Source organism: Ambystoma mexicanum, chromosome 4p (genome assembly GCF_040938575.1).
Source record: "Ambystoma mexicanum isolate Mex_15411 chromosome 4p, UKY_AmexF1_1, whole genome shotgun sequence".
Lineage (NCBI taxonomy): Eukaryota > Metazoa > Chordata > Amphibia > Caudata > Ambystomatidae > Ambystoma > Ambystoma mexicanum.
The window spans coordinates 300,440,085-300,460,435 of record NC_090927.1 but is presented as its reverse complement, the minus strand read 5'-3'; the positions used below and the strand labels follow the sequence as shown (position 1 = coordinate 300,460,435).

Here is a 20,351-nt window from a genome sequence, read left to right as displayed (position 1 = left end):
GGTTGAGACTCTCCCATGAACTAGGTCAAGATCCCAGACCGGAACAATAAAAGGAACCGGTGGGAAGATGTTGGTCAACCCTTTCAGAAATTGGATGACTATGGGAACCTTTTCCGGAAAGCGCTTGAAAATGGACAGCGCAGCCAGAGAGCCCTTGGCTGTAGCAACCTGTAGCCCCTGATGGGGTTAAATGTAGAAAAGACAAAACCGATGGTGTGTTACAAGTAAATGGATCAATTCCGTTATCTCTAGACCAGCCGCAAAACTTGTCCCAACGACAGCAGTATAAAGATTTGGTTGCTGGCCTTCTGGCCAAAAGCAACACCTCCGTGAAAACTTCTAGAAGGTCCCAATCTTTGTACCTCAACCTCTCAAACCATGCATGGATATTGAGGGTCCTGATGTCTGGATGAAGAATGCGACCCCCCCCCCCCTTGTGAGAGAAGGTCCTCTCATTGTGGAAGACGAATTTGAGGGCAGAGGGACATTTCCAGAGGTTCTGGGTACCACGTCTGCCTGTCCCAGTCCGGGGCAATCAGGATCATGGATTTCCAAAATGTTCTTAGCCTCACGAGAACATGAGGAATGACTGGGATCGGCGGTAATGCGTACAGAAGTAGAAATTCCCAGTCCACTACGAACGCGTCCCCTAGAGCTCCTCTCAGGGAAATTCCCTGGAGCAGAACTATTTGCACTTCTGGTTGACACTGATCGTGAACAGGTCCACTTCTGGGGTTCTCCAAAGGGAGAAGATCTCTTGAAGGACTTCCTGAGCCAACTCCCACTCGTGGGAGACTGAGCTCTTGGTCTGCCTGTTCAGAGCGTCCACCGCCGTGTTTTCTTCTCCAGCCAGATGAACTACTGACAGAGAGTCCTTCTTGCAGCACCCAAAACCAGAGCTGCATTGTTGGACCGTTGGTGTGACCTCCCCAACCTGATAGGGAGGCGTCTGTAACAACCGTAATCGCCGGCCATGGTTGCCAAAAGGGTTCCCCTTCAAAACATTGTCCCTGATGGACCACCACATGAGATCCTGCATGACCCTGTTCGGGATCTGTACCAGATCCATCATCCTGCCAGAGAACTGTGAGCACTGAGTCCTGAGGACTCATTCTTAGATGAACCTCTGGCACCAGAAAAATGCAGGATGCCAGGAGACCGAGCAACCTCAGAAAATCGAAGACCAGAAGATTTGAGGCACTTTTAAATTTGTTTACCATCTGTGCTATGTGGATAGCCCTCACTTCGGGTGGTGAAGCTTTTCCCGAGGAAGAGTCCAGGACTGCTCCAATGAATTGCAGCTCTGGGAAGGTATCATGTGTGACTTCTTCAAGTTCAGGGAGAAGCCCAGCTTGTGGAGAGAATGACAGGTGCTGTCCAGATGTTTCAGAGCCTGTTCCGGTGAACGGACCCCGATCAGCCAATCGTCCGGGTAGGGGTAGATGTGAATCACCCCCTCTGTAGATTCACTGCCACCACCGCCATGAGCTTGGCAAAAAGACTTGGACGGAGTGTTCAGCTCAATGGCAGAACTCGAAACTGATGGTGAGAACTGCCAACGGCGAATCTCAGGCATTTCCTGTGCTTGAGATGAATTGGCACATGAACATAATCATCTTGAAGATCCATTGACACCATCCAATCTTGGAGCTGAAGGGCCTGGAGGATCTGTGAGAGAGTAAGAGGACCACCTTTGGTTTTGATTTGCAATTCTAATAAAACATAATATTCAGACCAATATCAGGGATTGCGGGGGTCCATGAGAAGACAATTTCAAAGCAAAGGTATATTGTGCAAATCAATTAAATCACATTAAGGGGATGCATCTCAGTATAGCAGATTTGGCATCCCTGAAGAAATTCTTTGGACAAATGCTGATACAGAGTCACCTGTAGGAAGATATGAATTAAAAAGAGGGTGAAGGTTAATAACATGTGCAGTGCTTTGTTTAGGTTTTTAATTTGCCTGTGGTCTTGTAAGGAATAGGAAATGGAAATAAAATGTTTCCCTAAAAAGGTGGGAAGTCGCATACTGGTCAGAGTGGACAATTGTCCCGAGCAGAAGAAAAAGGCTGAATCCTACATATTATTTAACCAAAAGGTCTGTGTTCAAATGTAGGGTGTTACTTGTAGAAAAAAGCCCTTTTTATTAGTATTGGAGGAGCCAGAAATGAGACACAGACACTGAGAAGTCATAGTTGTGGTTACAGACTTTTATTAAAAGATAAGGGGTTGAAAAATGCCCCACTGTTAAGAGGTAAATCCCTATCTCAACCAAAACTAAGGGTCTGTCACACGTCATGATGTTCAAAGCAAAATGGTCCTGTGTCCGATAGCCTATCCTTGCCCTCACATTCTAAAGTAACTCTAATGTGCAAAGGGGTAAAGTCTCTAGTCTAAAAGGTGCACAAATGCTCAAGTTCAAAAGAAATATGAATGCACTCCAACACAAAAGTTACCAATGGACACAGTTCACAGTTCCAGGGGATGGCTCCCTTCCCCAGGTTGCAGTTTAAGATTTCTGAAGACTCCAAAAGGCACAAGACGTCCTTGGAGGTTTCTTGGTTAATAACAAAAACACTTGGTATTCCAAAACAGTTTTAGATAGAAGCTCCAACTATACATAATACCTGTGTAATCCCGCTGTCTGGTTCTTTCCAACTTCAATTTCACTTCATTCACAGTCTTGAGTTTACCTGGCGTATTCCTGCGCCAGGACTTTTTTGGGTAGTCAATTTTCTACCATTGCAAACTTTAGCTTTGGCATGCTAGACTCTCCAGACAGGCCATTTAACGTGGTACACTTTAAACACACTTGTAGACATGCGCTTGTCTGGTGTACTCTCCTGCTTTCAATGTGGTACACTTTACACACACTTGCAGACTTGGTGGTTTCACAAATGTCCCCGAGGTGAATGGCTCTGTTTCTCTCCCCTTAACCTCTCTCTGGCTTTGCTCCCCTTGGGTAAGGGTACCAGACTCGTAACTGGTATGGGTTTGCAAAGGTTCACATGGTGAGGAGTTTCCTTCTTCCCCTTTGACCTCTCTCAGGATTTGCCTCCCAATATGATTCTCATTCATTGCATGTACAATTATTTAGCGTTCTTCGGTATCATTGCCGAAGCACCCCTGTGTTCCAATCTCGCTCTCCAGGAGGACTCACCGGATTTCTGCAGCGCACTTCAGTTCCCTTGCGGTAAGAAGGGAGCAGTGTTTCGGTGCTCCGCCTCCAGTGTGTGGGTCCACCGTCCTCACTCACCGGCTTCCACATCCTTCGTGGCTCCCCTTTGCTGGTTCAGACTCTATGTTCCTGTGGCTGAGGTGCTGTTCTCCGGTTCCCGCAGCCGCCAACCAGAGTGGCCTTCTTCCTCTGGTGTTGTCCCAGCGCGGCAAACCGGTTGCTGCAGCCTTCCTCCTTCTGCCTTGAGTTGGCTAACTCCACGGAATCCTCGACAGCGGCTCAGCAGTCCCTCAATCGACCTCGAACAGACGCAGCTTCCCCAGGTAGCTCTCACTGTGTTCATTCAGGTTCTGCCTTTTAAATCTCCTAGCACCTGTCAAGCGCTCGCAACTACTAGAGCGCATTCCGATTCGTGGGCATTGCTCGCTTTCTTTCTACATGATACTGGAAGAGGTTGTTAGCAGGTTTTGTGGACAGTGGGAGGTAACTTTTAGAATAAGTCATAAAAGCTTAAGACACAGAGGGAACATCACTAAAAGGGAAAGGGGGTATGTGCCTTCATCCTATGATGCCACGTTATCCCCCTCGGGGTCACCTCCCACATGTGGTCCTCCCGCATATAGCTGCTCCCAAGGGCACATGTGGAGAGGCTGCCAAAGGAAAGGGCGTGATGACACCATCCGATTCTTCACCGTGTCCACAGATGGTATGGATGTATTTGCTATAGTACAACGTTTAGAAATGTGTGCAATATTTGCTTCAGCTGGTTCAACATGAAAAGATTAAATGGATGAATATAAACAACCTCTGGGATGGGATTTACAAAATGTGCAGCAGCGTCAAACCTGTTCCACAGATGTTCTGTAAATAATAAGCCAACTTGCCTTCTAAACAGGGCTGGCATTAGGGGCATCAGTGCCCTGGGCGAATTGTCACCCCTCTTCCCCTGCGCGCCCCTGGTCAACAGGGGGCGGGCAGGAAGTGTCACTTTTTCTTTTTTTTTTTTTTTAAACCTCCTCTCTCCGGCGAGGAGGTAATTCTATGAATAGGGCGCATCAGCATTAGCTGAACAAATACACCGTACACAATCACTCCGACCTAAGCGAGATCGATACTCTCAATTTACAATCCCTGCGTTTTACAAAGCAAAAGCCGGCGAGCTCAGCTTTGAAGTTCTAGCACCAAAATCCTAGAACTCGCTACCACCCAAACTCAGAAAAGAAACATCCCTCTTAGCCTTCAGCAAGGCTCTGAAAACCATATTATTTCTATCCACTCTGCTGTTCCACTGTCACCAAGGAACATGAATGTGTCTAGGCCATAATGAACATGTACTCAAGAGTTTTACCCTTGATTTTGCCTGCACCTAGTGAATATGCTGCAACAGCGGCATGATGCCCTAGGGCAGCTGCGCACTTTATAAATGGAAATAAATAAAATAAATATTGTTCTCAAATGCGCTCTGCATTCTCCAACAATGAGGGGCGCCTGCCACGCCTTCTGCCATTATGCCAGTTCAGGGGAGCCCTTGAAAGACTCCCCCGAGCTGGCCTGGTGGGGGGCCAATGGTGCCTTTTGTTGGTGAAAGCGCCCGCAGCAGAAGGGCGCATTTGGTGACAGTGGGGTGCTGAGCACCCGATTGTCATTGAATGCGCCCACCTGCTGCGCCTTCTCCCGCTAGGCCAGGTCGGGGGATCCCTTGAAAGACTCCCCAGAGCTGGCGTGGCAGGGGCTAATGCCGCCCTGGGGAGCATGGCGCCCGGCAAGCCCCCCACCTAAGGCCGGGCCTGCTTCTAAACATTATACTTTCACAAGAATATTTTGCTTCTAATCTCCCTTGGTGTTGTCTCACCATACATGCAAATAGACCGGAGCCTTTGCCAGTTACTGTAGCTCAGTATGGAAGGTTTGAGAAAATACAGAAATATTTTGACACATTTACGGCAACACTGTTGCTAATTAAAAGCATTGGGAAAAAAAAATTCTGGCAATCTTGATGTCCGGATAGCTGGAGTTTATTTCGAAACCTATAACTGTAGGGTAAACGCCAACACTAGTTGCTAGAATGGTAATTGATAATGGTAACCACAGTTTTCCTCTTTAAAGTAACCACTAGACATACATGCTAACACTCCTCAATTGTTGAAAATCAATTATCCTGTAACTCGCTGTTCCAAGCCGCTCATCGTTTGACGTGCTTTGAACTCTGAAGTAGACTCCACTGAGAATGGGCGTGTGTGGCTGGTTTACATGCCCCAGAACCGACATGGAGGGGAGAGTTGGCGTGCTGCATCATTGTGGGACCTTCTGTGCGTTCTACCCACCTGTCACCTCACCCTAGCCTGGTGCAGTGCGTTGTGGTGCATTACGGTGCAATATCTTGGAAACGGGGCATCCAAGGGCCTTGAAAGTGGTTTTTGGGCCTTTGGATTTTGTTCCTTGCGTCTCGACGCTTAAAATGAGCTTTGTCCGGTCCTTCTACAACCGGATTCATGTTTCGCCGATTTGAGGCAACGGTCTCATGTGTGAAGGTGCTGAAATCCAGGGAAAGGGGTGGGGTGTCCAGTAATGTCCGGAGGGTCCTAACAGGGTACTATGCAAAAATGTGTGTAGATTGGTGAAACGGTGTGAAATTGTATAAGGAACAAAACAACAGATGTTCTGCTTTAAAGAAATATAGATAAAACAAGAGGAAATCAGTGTGTGGGGGTTCTTTGCTGCACCCAGCGCCTGCTGCAACCCTTTCAGCACATGTATGCGCAAGCACATTGCAGCTTTCTCTCCATAGGTGGCTACATGTAGAACATTTTAACTTATCAAGTTATGACTGCACTGCAAACATGGCAGGATTTGCCCATTGTGTCAACAATAGCAAGCGTGCCTTCCATATCCGCGAGACAATACCTCTGGAAGGACCTTGAAATACAGATTACACGACTTTCAATAACAAGTTTACATCAAAACGCACCACACCTCCGGAGCTATTTTCAGATTCCTTTTGATATATCCGGTTACTATGTGAGGTAAGAGTTTAAGGGTGGATTTTATTATCAGACTGTACATTATGTTCATTTTTTTAACTACAGTATTTAAAGTGTTCATACCACGCAAGCAGGAATGTGTTTAAACAAAGACTTTCTATACTATATAAAACTGAAAGCGTGCGTTGCTAGAACTCAGTGTTAAAAAGAAACGTAGTTTGCAGAAATCTCTGCTGCAGCACGGTTTGTTCTGAAACGTATGTAATCACTACACAAAGCACGGCAAACCGGTGACCATTGACCAGGCGTCCAGCAAGCTGTCATACCAGGATGCCTGTCCATTACGGACACGTAATCATAAGATGCAGAGTGCGCCCTAAAGTTCATGCAGCGTAATAAAGAAGCAAGTTGCTTACCATTCATGGCTGTGGAAAACTGAGCCATCGTGGTCCAGAGCGCGCCGCGCTAGCTTTCGGCCATCTGCAACATGAAAACATTGGCCCGTTAATAATGCAGCAGCGGGGGCGAGCGGAGCTCGGTGCACCCGCCGGGCGGAGGCAAAGCGCTTCCTTTCAGCTCGCACGTCCAAGGCTAACAATGCAGGGCTTCAGGCCACTGAACCAGCTGAGTGTACATTCGGGAGGGGGGAGCGGGGAACGTGGTGCAGGCACAGTCAGCGCCCAGTGCCGAGCTGAAAGGAAGGCAGTCTCCGCTGGCAGGCCACGCAACATACACAGGTGGCAAGTGGGGGGAATACAACGTGGAACCCACAAGCGCAGTTCACAAAATACTACATTTAAAAAAGGGCATGGAATAGGATTGGACGTCAAGTAGTTACATTATTTATTTTTATTTGGATTTGTAAAGCGCACTGCAGCCCGCAGGCATTGAGGCGCTATAAGGTAACTTAATAAGGCTTGCTTGAGGGTTACAGGCAGCAGCCCCGCATATGGAACTTGAATACATGATGCTTGGTTACAGTACGATTAGCTAATGCATTAGATGTGTTAAGCAAACCAAATAAGCTATTGTTGCTTTAACTACAAATAGCAGAGCTACGGATGCGTCAACATAGCAGGCAAGACCCAGTTACGTGATGACTGACGGAGCAACTAACTCTACACGAGGCGTGGCTCTGCATGGTAGAACTGTTTTATTTATTTATTTATTGCATTTTTAATGCGCTCACACAACCCGCAGGCATCGAGGCGCTGTTACAGGAATTGTTTGTTTTTTAGTTGTGCAACCGTTTTTTGTCTTAGTTGCGCATTTATAACGCACTTAAATACCCCGAGGTTTCTAAGCACGGACCGGGGAATCGAACCTGTGTTGCTTCGTGTCGTCTTGCTTCCAAGGAGAGCATGTTGCCGCTGAGCTATCCTCCCGGGACAACTAGTAACTAGTGTTGTAGGAGGGACCTTCTAGGGGCATCCAGCAGGCTGCAGGTGTGCTATGTCACTTAGAGGGTTGCCAGGGGAGACAGTCTTCAGAGTGGGCAGGGCGGGCCATACCCATTACCATGCAGACCCTTGCCACCTTCCTGGCTCGACGGTCCCACGGCATGGCCTGCCATGCCCGTGCTCACAGGTGTGGGCCTGCAGGCTTAAATGAGAGACGGGCCAGTCATTCCTCTTTCGGATTCTGCAGCCGTTCTGGTGCACGTGCCTGCTGGGGCTCCTTTTATTAGCATTGTCCATGACACAGTCATCGCCATGTTAAAAGGGCAGACCACAAGGGAGGGATACATTCCCTTAAAAGGGCAACACACTTGGGAGGGTCAGACACCACAACTAGTACAGTTTAATAGAGACTTCATTAATGACATCAGGATGTGCTGGGGAGATGAAGGAAGGGCCGTGGGGCGGGCTTGTAAATGGAACAGCACCAGAGGATAACTGTACAGATGATTTTAAAAAAACATGCATTTACATGGCGCATATTTACATTTTGTGGCACAAAAGTAAGGCAACCAAAATCACAAAATGTTGCTGGACAAATTCTAAGGCAGCCATTAGAACCCAGGTCTATGGGTTCCAACATCAACATGTTGGCACTAGCATGACAACACTCAACACCCTTTTAATCACAAATGACCTTTTTCTTTCACGGTGCCAGACGTTTTCATTTTTTACCGTATTAGTTGTACCACTCCATTCCCTTACTTCACCTACTGATCAGCCGTTCCCAACAACATTTACCTTTATACATGCGCCACTCCTGGCTGAGGCGTGACAGACCTAGTGTTAACATCAGGGAATTTGACCTGACGTAAAGGCAAAGAAATGGCAAATAAACCAGCACATTTCCAGGATTGACCTACAACACTTGAGCCCTTAATGCATCAAACATTACATCTGCACTAGGTTGCAATTCTCCAAATCTGCTTTGTAAAACATTCGTCCTCTACGGCATCCACACCTCCCTTAGTTTGTAGCATCAAGATACCGCTTACTAACCTTTCATCTTCCGCTTGGTCAAAGCATTTCCTCCATCAGACTGAGGTCTGCACAGCCCAGCGGGGACACAGCGCACTCGACTGCTAACAGATATATCCTGGCACAGAGACATTACTGTTTGCTTAAAGGCATGGTCTAGTAAAATTTTTTATTGTCCCTACGGGTCGGCCATGTTTTTTTAAGCCTAAGTGGCTCGATTTTAGAAAACTTTCCTATGGACCTTACCCGTGTTTTCGTCCATTAAACGCACGCGAAAACAAGCACCAGGGAGCCGCCATTTTCTGATAATCCTATCTTTTCCCCCCATCGCTCTGGCTGACCTGCTTTTGCGGCACTAAATCAATTCCCCCGCCCCTGAGCCTCTCATCAGCAGACTCGTACCGCCCATTTCCCAACGCCAAAGCACGTCTCATGTCAACATTCGCTGCGCTTCAGCTAATGACGTGTCGCCATGGAAATGGCAGGACGCCTCTTTCCTCAATAAGTATAAACAGACCGTTTCACAACACACAGCAGCAGATTTTTGATTCCATTCCTCTATCTGTGTTACTGTGAGTATTCTGTGACTCGTTTCTGTGCTCTGGTCAGCTACCTTCGCCGCTTGTAGCCCGTGTGAACAGATACCAGTACCACCGCTATAAATTATTTTAGTTTGTTTAACACACAATGGCTACAATAATGCCCTACATGTACGAGCCAGAGTATACCGAGGAGGAACTACTGGAAAGGGAAGCACGTGAAAACGATGGGGATTCGGACGGCAGTTGGCAGGACGAATCAACAGATGAAGAGCCTGGGCCTAGTCGAATGGACGGCGTCTCCACCTGGTGCACATGCAATCGGTGCAAGCTAATGCCGACCAAGGAGGAGAACTGCTGTTGCCGAGAAAACTCGGGATGCCTGGCCTACATTTCGGAAGGCGAGCCACGACCGCAATGCATCACCGAGCTGCCAGACTTCAGGGCAGCCTGCCTCACACGGGCCGTGTTGAGAATAATGATGGTGCTTATGCATGAACTTCGCGCAACTGTTCGTCCTCGTAATCCGAGTAACGAGTAAGTATACTCTGCTTGTCATGCCACTCCTATTTCATGCTCTTCTACTATATCCAAAATTACATCTACATATCATTGTAACGCATGTAAGTCGTTCAATAATGTGCATTGTCTAGATAGCATTTGTCCGTGCAGAATGCCATTAGTTACAAGAATTGTCATTGACAACAAACGTTTATTAAACTTATCTTGGTCATTTAAAAACAGTTTGTTTCATTCCTTTTCACAGGTGGTACAGGCTGGTGGCCTATCGTTCCTTTACATGGTAGCTCCACGGGAGGCTTGGGCACCGCGTTCCAAGAGTGATACCCGCCTGTGCCGTTGATGCCATTAGAGAAACGTTCCCGAGTGACAGCGGTCAGTACAGGGGATTTTCTCTCGCTGTGCTGCAACCTGAACTGTACAATGTTTAAAGTCTTGTATTTTTGTGTCATCAAAATAAGATACAAAATAAAACACCACATATATTTTAACAACGGTTGTTTCGATTTTTTAAATGAATCAAGTGTGTCTCCATTCAAGGATGGATGTCAGACATCAGTGCTCCGAATGGGTGAAGGTCTGGTCGATGTGAAGTAGGGTGGTCACTATCTATCTAAGCTAACATAACATTCTCGATAATGCATGCACTAAATAACACTTGTTCAAAGTCTTTCAATGGGTTATGTCTCTATAAAAGTCACACATATATCTATACTAACAATTACCATTGGATTATACAGGCCTTGGGTCTTGACCACTATAATACACCGGTTGAAGTGTGGGTCTGTGCTCACAATAATCTCCGGTATGTGGCATTTGTTATTGATAAGCAACGATATGCTATCATTGATTTAAAGACGATATACTATATATTGATATAAAGGCGGTTCGCGCCGGTGGAGGCGCGCTGGCATGGGGGGCTGTCAGGGGTGCGAAAGGCCAAGGTGCCAAACTACATGTACACTTCAAAAGGTGTCCCACGCCAAGGGGCCATCGGTCACATGGCCTCCTCAGACCCCGTGTCTCCAGCCAGGCCTCCCCTTGAAGCAGGCCGCCCCCCTGCAATCCACATAAGTGTGTCTCCATTCAGCAGTCTTCCTGTGCCTTATCTGCACGCCCCAGGCCCATCCTTCCCACCCCCCTGTATCAAAGGCGGTTCGCGCCTGTGGATGCGCGCTGGCATGGGGGGCTGTCAGGGGCGCGAAAGGCCAAGGTGCCAAACTACATGTACACTTCAAAAGGTGTCCCACGCCAAGGGGCCATCGGTCACATGGCCTCCTCAGACCCCGTGTCTCCAGCCTGGCCTCCCGTTGAAGCAGGCCGCCCCCCTAAGACCACGACATACATACGTCATTCATTCACAAACACACCCCTGTTTCTAATACTTTATAAACCACTTGATATGTCTCATGAGAACATCTTTGTGCTTTGCAAGTCAACTCCTGAACGTGTTACCTGGCAACCACTGAGATCTACGCTAATCTGCTCGTCGTCGTGCTATCCGTGAACTTCTGTGACCGCTTAGAGCAAACCCATCAGTGTGCTACCTGTGGCCACCCACCTATTCTCCTGCAACATACTGCTCTGCTTGCTGAATCCAACTGTTTGTTGGTCAAGGTAAGGCCATGTATCCTAGTCATATTTCGCAGATTTTTAAATTTCTATCTATTTGCGAGTTGAGTACACAATAGTGCTAGGTTCATTGGTCTCATTGCTATTGACTTGAGTTTCCATTGCTATGCTATCAATAGATCTATTTATTTTCATCTGTGTCTATTGTCATCGAATTGCACCCTTCGGGGGTCCAGTCTATGATGTAAGCATGTTTCCTTCTCGTGCAATACAGAACATCCAAGGGATGAGTCACATGTTCAGTTTTTAGTCACAAAATTTATACATTTCTGCAACTTATGCAAATACTAAGCCGCATATAATGAACTGGTATAGTTCCTGCGACCAAAACAAACCTTGCATTGATCATTGTATGATTCATTTACTTTTGTATCAAATCTTTATTCTTGAAGATCGTATAATAATGTCGATATTTACTTTTCAGATTTATCAACAATGCCTGCCTGTTTGATTAGCGGTTGCCCTTCGAAGACCCATGCTAAATCTGAAGGCACTACAATGCATGTATTCCCGAAAACTGTTGATCGAATAAGAGAATGGGTCAGACATTGCGGATATCCACTGGATGAGCTGGAAAGTAGAGTCCAACAAGTCTTACAGGACAAGAGGGGTGATCGATACCGCATCTGCAGCCGGCACTTTTCCTTGGACATGTACACAACATCTTGGGTAACAAAGAAGAATAAACGGCGAACGACACGGAAATTGCTCGAAAACGCTATTCCCACTCTATTCGTCCACATTCCGCCACCGGTGAGTCAAGTGTCCAGATTTAGCTTTAGGCCTTGCGGTAGTGTGTAGGTATCCGAACGGATTCGTTGATATTGTAGGTGTTCTATCCCTTGTAATAATTTCGATATTGATATGAGTGTATAGTTTTTTGAATAATGACATTTACCAATTTATTCTTTTTCAATTTCATAACCCACAAACGCAATGTATATATATGGGAACAGGGAACTGTGCTGTATTGTGCATTTTACAAGTATTCTGTCGCCTTACATGGCTATTTTTAATATTGGCATTTCATTATCAATCATTAATTTACCTTTACAACTCCTTGACTATCCCTTGAATCTGAAGCAAGAACATTCTACATCCTTGACGTGGTTGCAGTTATCAACCACTTCTAGCGCGTATCAGGTAATCTTACTAGGCTAATCCGCTACAGACCTGTTTTATGCATGTCAAGTAATATTTTTATTTTATCGTGTAATCATTTTACCGAATGTTTGGTTAGTGCTTTCCATTTGATATACCCCTTAGTTATCGTCCACTGGTGTTTGCTTTCAGTTAAAATTAGTGTTATCCATACTAATGCAAGTACTGTCTTTCAGGAAGATGCTGAAGCGTCCGCCACATCTACAACATTTCTAGATGTTATTCAACAGCAGGAGGTATGGATACTGACAGCTCCATCGAGCGTCATCATCAGAGTTGGAATTCTTGTCGTTTGATTGTTCTACATAATGTTTCATTCGTGGTTAGCCATTGATATGTACCTGTGCTGTCGACCCCAGGTGTGTGTTATGTTTTCACTATTGTAATCCTCACTAATGCAAGTACTATGTTTCAGGCAGTTGATGGAGCATCAACCCCTGCACTTGATGCAGAGCCTGACATTCAAGTAAATCCAGGGGAAGTGGAAGCGGGACCATGCGTATACGAATCGGCGCAACAGCTTTCGGAAGTGCGCACTACATTTGCAACATCCATAGATATTCTTCAGCAGCACGAGGTATGGATAATGACCGCTCCATCATGCGTGATCATATAACGTGATTCCATTTGCTATACTTTCTTCCCTATTAACGCAAGTGCTGTGTTTCAGGGAGACGACGAAGCTTCCACTACAATCACAACATCCAATTTAGATGATGCAGATGTAAATAAATCGGAGAAATAAGTCAATGAAATGTGATCATATTTATTTATTTATTTATTTGATAATATGTATATAACAATACAGTTTTACATATTTTTGCTTAAATCATCACATCAAAGTTGCTAGCTTAGAATGTACACATCTCTAGCAGTATCTTGTTAAAAATATATATAACAACTTCATTACACACTTAATAGTATAAAATATCCAGGGATAAATCTTTTAAAATTGCTAAAATCAACACATAGAATTTCATTAAATAAAAAATTAGATTTACATCATTACCTTCCACAAGCTTCTCCCATACACTATGCATATTACACATATTCATTGAGTTGTCATATTTCAGCAGATATTGGGTGTGTATAGTTTGCACACTTTCACACTCACATATAATGTGGTATGCCGATTCGATCGCATCGGTGCCGCAAAGACGGCACAGTCTTTGTCCGCGAGGGATTCCCACTCGTGCTCCTAATATTTCTAAAACCTCACATACATTAAATTTGAACAACAGATACCATCGAATGGTGGAGCAATTAGGGTAGGACATCTGGTATTTAGGTTTCAGTGTCCTCTTTTGTATATATTCTATATATATTCCAGTATTCATTTTAGTGGCCAAATTTACTATTTTTTGTTCTCTATCTAATTCCCAAATTAATTTTTTCAATTTATTTTTTATCTGGGCTACAGAATATAGCAGCCAGGTATAGGTCTTATTTTTGATCTTTTGGAGGTAGTTTAATCTCCATCTGTCTATTGTTTTGAAATCTGTTTTACAATCAAGTCCCTTATATTGTTCCATCAATCGCACTATAAAGGTATCATTGTTGAGTCGTGTAAGCTTCGCATATAGTACGGCAGAGGACAGTTGTACTTTACTTCTTATACTTAATAAATCACATTCTAGCATCATGTATTCATATGGTACTACATTTGGCATTCGCAGCAGAATTCTTAACATCTTGGCTTCAAATTTGTCAATATTGTCCCCTAATTTGCTGCTCCAGATTTCTGCCCCATATATTAAACTTGAGACAATTTTAGCTGAATATAATTTTACAACTGTTGCAACAGAGTAGGTGCCTAAATTACCTATGAACCTACTCAGTGCCATAGTTGCTATCATACACTTTCTTTTTGTCTCTATCCAATGTGCCTTCCATGTTAACTTGTCGTCTATGATAACTCCTAAATATTTATATTCATGTACTATTTCGATCCATTGTTGGTTTAGTTTCCACCCTCCAGTAAATCTCTTCTTCTTAGCTACCTGCGTTTCGAACTTCACAATTTTAGACTTGCTAATATTTACAACAAGATTGTTAATGTTTGTATACTTTTCAAGTTCGTTAAGTTTTGCCTGTAGTCCCTTAGGTGTACGGTCTAGTAAAATAAGGTCATCAGCATATCCCAACCATCTTAGCATCAGTTTGCCTAACTTAATGTCATTCATGTTAATGGAATTCACATTTTGCAGAAAATCGGCGAGGTAAAGATTAAAAAGGGTGGCTGCTAAAGTACATCCCTGTTTTACCCCTCGTAGAGTCTGGATGTTTTCTGAGAGTTGTCCTTCCGCATCTAGTCGTATCCTGACCGAGGTATCTTTGTACAATAGTTGGATCATGTAAAGAAGGCCACTTGGTATCTTCCATTGCTCTAATTTAGCCCACAATTTGCTACGTGCTATTGTATCGAATGCTGCAGAGAAATCTATATATGCAGCATATACAGGCAGTCCTCGGTTTAGCCAGGAATATTCTACTGCATTAACCAAAATGGCTATGTTGTGGGCTGTGGATGACCCACATCTAAAGCCAGATTGGTATTCAGGCAGAATTTTACAGTTGGTTATCCACTTATTTAGCTCTTCTAACAAGACTTTACCGAAGATTTTACCTGGAATATCCAGCATCGCTAGCATCCTATAATTACTGGGTTCTTTGCGGTCTCCTTTTTTGTGTACCGTAAGTATTAATACTTTTCTTCCATGAATTTGGGATCTTCCCATGTACTCCTATCCATTTAAAGACAATATATAATACCTTAGCCCATTTTGCAGGGGATTTCTGTAATAGGGCATTACAGGTGTTGTCTGGGCCAGCAACTCCGGACTTAGGAAGTTTGCTAATTATTTTATTTAGTGAGTCTACTGTATAGTTACCTTTCCATTCAGTTTTTACTGGTTTATAGTCAGTTTCATCTTCTGCTAGTCTACCAATAGTATTAGTAACATGGGTGATCCACTTCTTTTCAGAAACACAATTAATCGGTATACACGTATCTTTTTTCTCATTAATGATGTCCCACATCATTTTACTGTTCTTAAGATTAGATGCATCGGCTAGCGAACGCCACATCTCTTCTTTTTTTGCTTTGTGATGGAATTTCAGCCATCTTCTATATGTTATCTTAAGGTGTCGTATTTTACTCGTTGCTTGTTCATCTTTCTCTTTAATACAGTCCCGTATATCTTTCCGTAAGGTTTTCTTTTTTTGTTGGATTGCTTTATCATGTTTCTTCTTCTTTCCTAAATTCCATCTTTCATTGGTAGACTTATATCTACGTTTATCGCTTATGGCTACTCTGACCTGTTCTGTTAATTGATTAAACATATCTAATAGATTATTGTTGCTATTATAGTGCAGTTCACTTGCTCTGACCATTTCAACAAACAAATCTAACAGGGGTTCAGCTGTATTATGATCATATTTAGATTTTCCTTGATTCTTTTGGACAATGCATCATTTGCGGTTATCTCTTTATATGTACCTGTGCCGTCGACCCCAAGTGTGTGTTATGTTTCCAATATTGAAAAGCATACTAATGCAAGTACTGTGTTTCAGGGAGATGCGGATGCCTCCTCTCCAATACAACCATTCATGGCAGTCCATGCAGAGCCAGAGGTATGGATACTGACAGTTCCATCGAAATAGATCATCACTGGTCGAATACTTGTCGTTTGATTGTTGCACACAATGTTTAATCGTGTTTGGCTATTGAGATGTACCTGTGTGTTCGTCCTCACGTGTGTTTTATGCTAACAATATTTTGATACATAGTAATGAAAGTACTATGTTTCAGGGAGACGATGGAGCCTCATTCCGTGCTGTCTATGCGGATACAGAAAATATAGTCGTTGCAGCGCAAGAGGAAGGGAGGACATGCAGAAACGAATCGGAGCTACAGCGTGCAGATGTTGAAGGTCGAGTCAAAAAAGTTGCAAAGAAAAAAAAACAAAAATAGGTTAGTTACAAACAGTTCATAACTTGAAAAAAAAAGTTTGTGCTGGGGACTATTTTATGTTTTTTTCCAGTCAATTCTACTACACTCAATCTTGTGTTTAAACTGAACATCCCTTTTCCAATCTCTCCTCCAGTTACCCGTGGGTGTCAGAACTATACACAAACAGACAGTGAAGCGAATGAGAGATGTGGCTTGCCAGACCGTGCACACTATGGAGGAACTATTAATTGAGGCGAGGCGTGTTCAGGCTCGAGATGCTCATGTCCAATGGCCAGAACATGAATTAACTCTGTTTGGAGACTACAGCAAAGTTGCATTGGACCATAGCTACAGTGCGACCGCACCACCACAAGAAGAGGTTATTGAATGTATTGAAGATAGCTCTGAAGTAGTTGCAGATCAATTTACACAATCTACACCCGCCAAAAATTTGCCACCAAAAACCTGTCGACATTGTTGTGTTCTCCCATCAATGTTGAAGTAATAGATGTCGAAATGACAGAGAATGAACCAGCCGCAGCATCCATAGACGCATCAGAACTTGATATCAGCGATATTACTTTCCAATGTGTTTAAATCTCCACGTCGTCACAGGCCGAAACAACGTTGACGCAGGATGACAGTCTAATGAAAGAGAGCAAATACATTGTATTCGACAGTTGTTTGATGGAAATTATAAGTATGCTGAAATGTGTGCATTCCATTAGAGGGAAAGTATGTGGGAAGCCATTGATTAATGTGACTCGTCAAATAAAAGGCAGTAACGTCAAAATAAATGCCGCCTGTAGATTAAATCATAGATTCTCATGGTCTGCACAACCGATGCTGGGGAAACTGCCAGCAGGCAATCTACTGTGTGCAGCTGCATCACTTTTTAGTGGCTCCAGTTTTAGAAAGTTAGAGGCTTTCTTTCAGTTTGTGGGACTCCATTTCATTTCTAAAGCGCTGTACTAAATATACCAACGTGATTATCTGTTTCCGGCCATTAGTGATGCTTGGAAAATTGAACAATTGTCTCTAGCAAGTACATTCGAAGGCAAACGATTCAGGCTAGCCGGCGATGGACAGTGCGACAGCCCTGGAGTTTCTGCCAAGTACTGCACCTACCACTTTCAGGACATGGATAGTAAGAAAATTGTGAGTTCGGTGGTCGTGCAGGTAACACAATGTACATCGTCAGTGGCCATGGAGAAACTAGGATTTATAAAATCAGTGGAATATCTACAATCAAGGGGAATGCACATCGACCTCATAGCCACGAATAGACACGTTTCAATTGCCAAGACAATGAGAGAGCAGTTCCCGCTTAATCAATCATCAATTTGACGTATGGCATCTTGCTAAATCAATCAATAAGAAAATCTCGGCTGCAGGGAAAAAAAAAAGGTTTTGAAAGTATTTTGCAGTGGTCACATTCTATCACCAACCATCTTTGGTGGAGCTCAAAAACTTGTGAGGGGTCAGTGGAAATACTACTTGAAAAATGGCGGTCACTGATGCACCACTGTACCAACGTTCACCGCTGGACAGCAAATGAACATTTCCACCAATGTGAACATGGCCCTTTGTCCCCAGAGGAGGCACGGAAGAAGAAGTGGTTGATTCCATCTTCACCCACACACAAAGCCATTGAGAAGATTGTTTTCGACAAAACTCTATCAAGAGATTTGAGAGGACTGACAGAATTCTGTCACACAGGAGATTTGGAGGTGTTCCACAATATGTTCCTAAAGTACAGGCCAAAGCGCTTGCATTTTAGCTTTCGGGGCATGAAACATCGCACTCTACTAGCGGTCTTGGCCCATAACAGCAATGTCGGACGTGAACAATCTAGGACTAGGGGTTAAGTAAGGATGCCTCGCTACACTAAGGTGTTTTCAAAACGAAGTAAGCAATGGGTGATCAAACCAGTCTATGATGAAATGCAGTTCGACTTTGTGAAAGGCCTTATTGTTGCTGTGTTAGAAAAGCACAGATATGGAATTTTGGACGTTTCTGTGCAGAGCAGTGATCCATTGCCAGCGAACATTGCGACTGTGCCATGCCCACCCGAAGCACAGCTGGTTGTGAAGTACAAATCCCGGTTTAAATAATTGCAATACGATTGTCTTTTTGTAAATAAATGTTATTGTACAGTGTACCTGTAACCCTAACCCCTACCTTCACCATCATGGGTGGCGAACAAGCTGGGTGTCATCTTTGAATTCTCTCTATTCACCTCATATATGTGTATGTATATATTTTTCTCATGTCTCATCTCATGTAAATGCTGTGCACTGTTGCGCACTGTTAACGGAGGGGAGGCTTGTGTATTGCAAATAATAAAACAAAACAAACAAACAATAAATCTCACTTTTAACTCAACTCCTGTGGTACTTTATACTTTCCCTGACCTTCCGCCAAAAATGAAATGTCTCAATATGGGCTGCAAAGCTCGCAGACAACGGGGACAAAATTGGGGCACTTAGAACGCGCCAGCCAAGCGGGCCGTGGCATTTGGGAGAGAAGCCAGTTCGCATTTGCACATTGAGGCGCACTATATAGACGGATTCTAAACTTCAAGTTCTCACAGATGCCTATACTACGTGATGTTGCAAATAAAGAATGCGAAGGACAGCGCCCAGATGAGGCCCATAAGTCGCACTGGAAGTATAGGGTCTATTGTTTTTTGACCTTGAGACAGGGACCATGCCGAAAGAACTACATTTGAAGGGAGTGCACAATAACTTAAGACGATAAGGCAGAAAATTCAGAAACTAGACCAAGTTTCATTTTAGTTCAGTATACGAAAAATCGTCAAGAGCACGGTCCGTTTTACAGACTGCATTACGAAGAGACACAATGGAAATTTCAAATATAATGTAAGTAAATCTTTACACGCTTTTATACCGGAATGAAGATTTAATGAATGGATGCATGAATAAATGAATGAATGAAGAGCTAGGAAAAGCAAGTAAAACGTGTTCGTAGTGGGCACATGGGCATGCAGGTCCACTGGTCTCACCGATCTCGGTCCTTGGCCCAGCCACTTTTCCCTGCACTGCCTACCTGCACTGTCTCTGTATCCTTCAGCCCCTTCTCCCGGCATTTACCTTGCACTTGCCACCAGCTGGCCCTATCATTTAATTTGTATTCAACTAGCCATGTACAGCCCTTCCCCATGCGCGATCAGAAAGACACCTGGCCTAGTAGGATCGTTGTCTGTCTGCCCTTGTTCCCCACCTGCCTCGTCACGGCTAGAAACACTTGAGTATAGGCGCGTTACAAATGCCATATCATATATCATATCATTCCTCACGCATGTAGACTAACTGTCGTTTATCATTGTGTGTTGGCCTCGATTTATCTCGTTACTTTTCGCATTGATTTTAGAGAGGAACATACTCCATTGAACTATCCTTGCAAGCAAATAGTTTCTGATCGGCCGTAATAAATAAAATGAGTAATATTAATGAAGTTCGGCTAGCAAGACTAATTATAATTTTTTTGTTTTCATAACAGGTATTTGATCCCATTCTGCCACTGCCATCTGTTTGAGACACCGGCGGATGGATTCTTCAGCAGACACCTGCAGCTTCGTGTCAACAACTGGAGCACGATCACCATATTATGGGACGATCGCCAAGGGCCCACATGCCCTTACGCTGTACTAGTGGCTAAAAGCAACATATCAACCTTTACGCTGGACTAGTGCCTAGTTGATGGAACAGCCTTGCGGTTCACCGTGCTTCCAAAGTGATTCTTTTTACGAAAATGAACACCCTGTGTACCATTAAGGAACAGCGCGTGACTCAAGATGAAACGGAACAGTTATTGCGGATACAGATAAAAGAAAATAAATGGCTTTCGGAGTTCATATGGCAATTGCTGAATATTCTCTAAACATTTAATGTCAAATAAATGTACTTTACCAAATGTACCGTGTTGCTGT

General features: G+C 44.1%; 1 protein-coding gene across 7 annotated transcripts in view; it reads right to left on the bottom strand.

Annotated features, from left to right (window-relative positions):
- ITSN2 (intersectin 2) overlaps positions 1-20,351 on the bottom strand; it is a 2,589,317-nt gene that overhangs the window by 2,367,290 nt on the left and 201,676 nt on the right. For 5 of the 7 annotated variants that reach the window (XM_069605851.1, XM_069605856.1, XM_069605853.1 and 2 more), the window contains one exon: positions 6,578-6,641. The exons of the other annotated variants lie outside the window; for them this stretch is intronic. In XM_069605851.1, coding sequence (XP_069461952.1) covers positions 6,578-6,605 — 28 coding nt within the window. In that variant the 5' untranslated portion in view covers positions 6,606-6,641. The remainder of the gene's footprint in view (positions 1-6,577; positions 6,642-20,351) is intronic. 7 annotated transcript variants of the gene reach the window in all.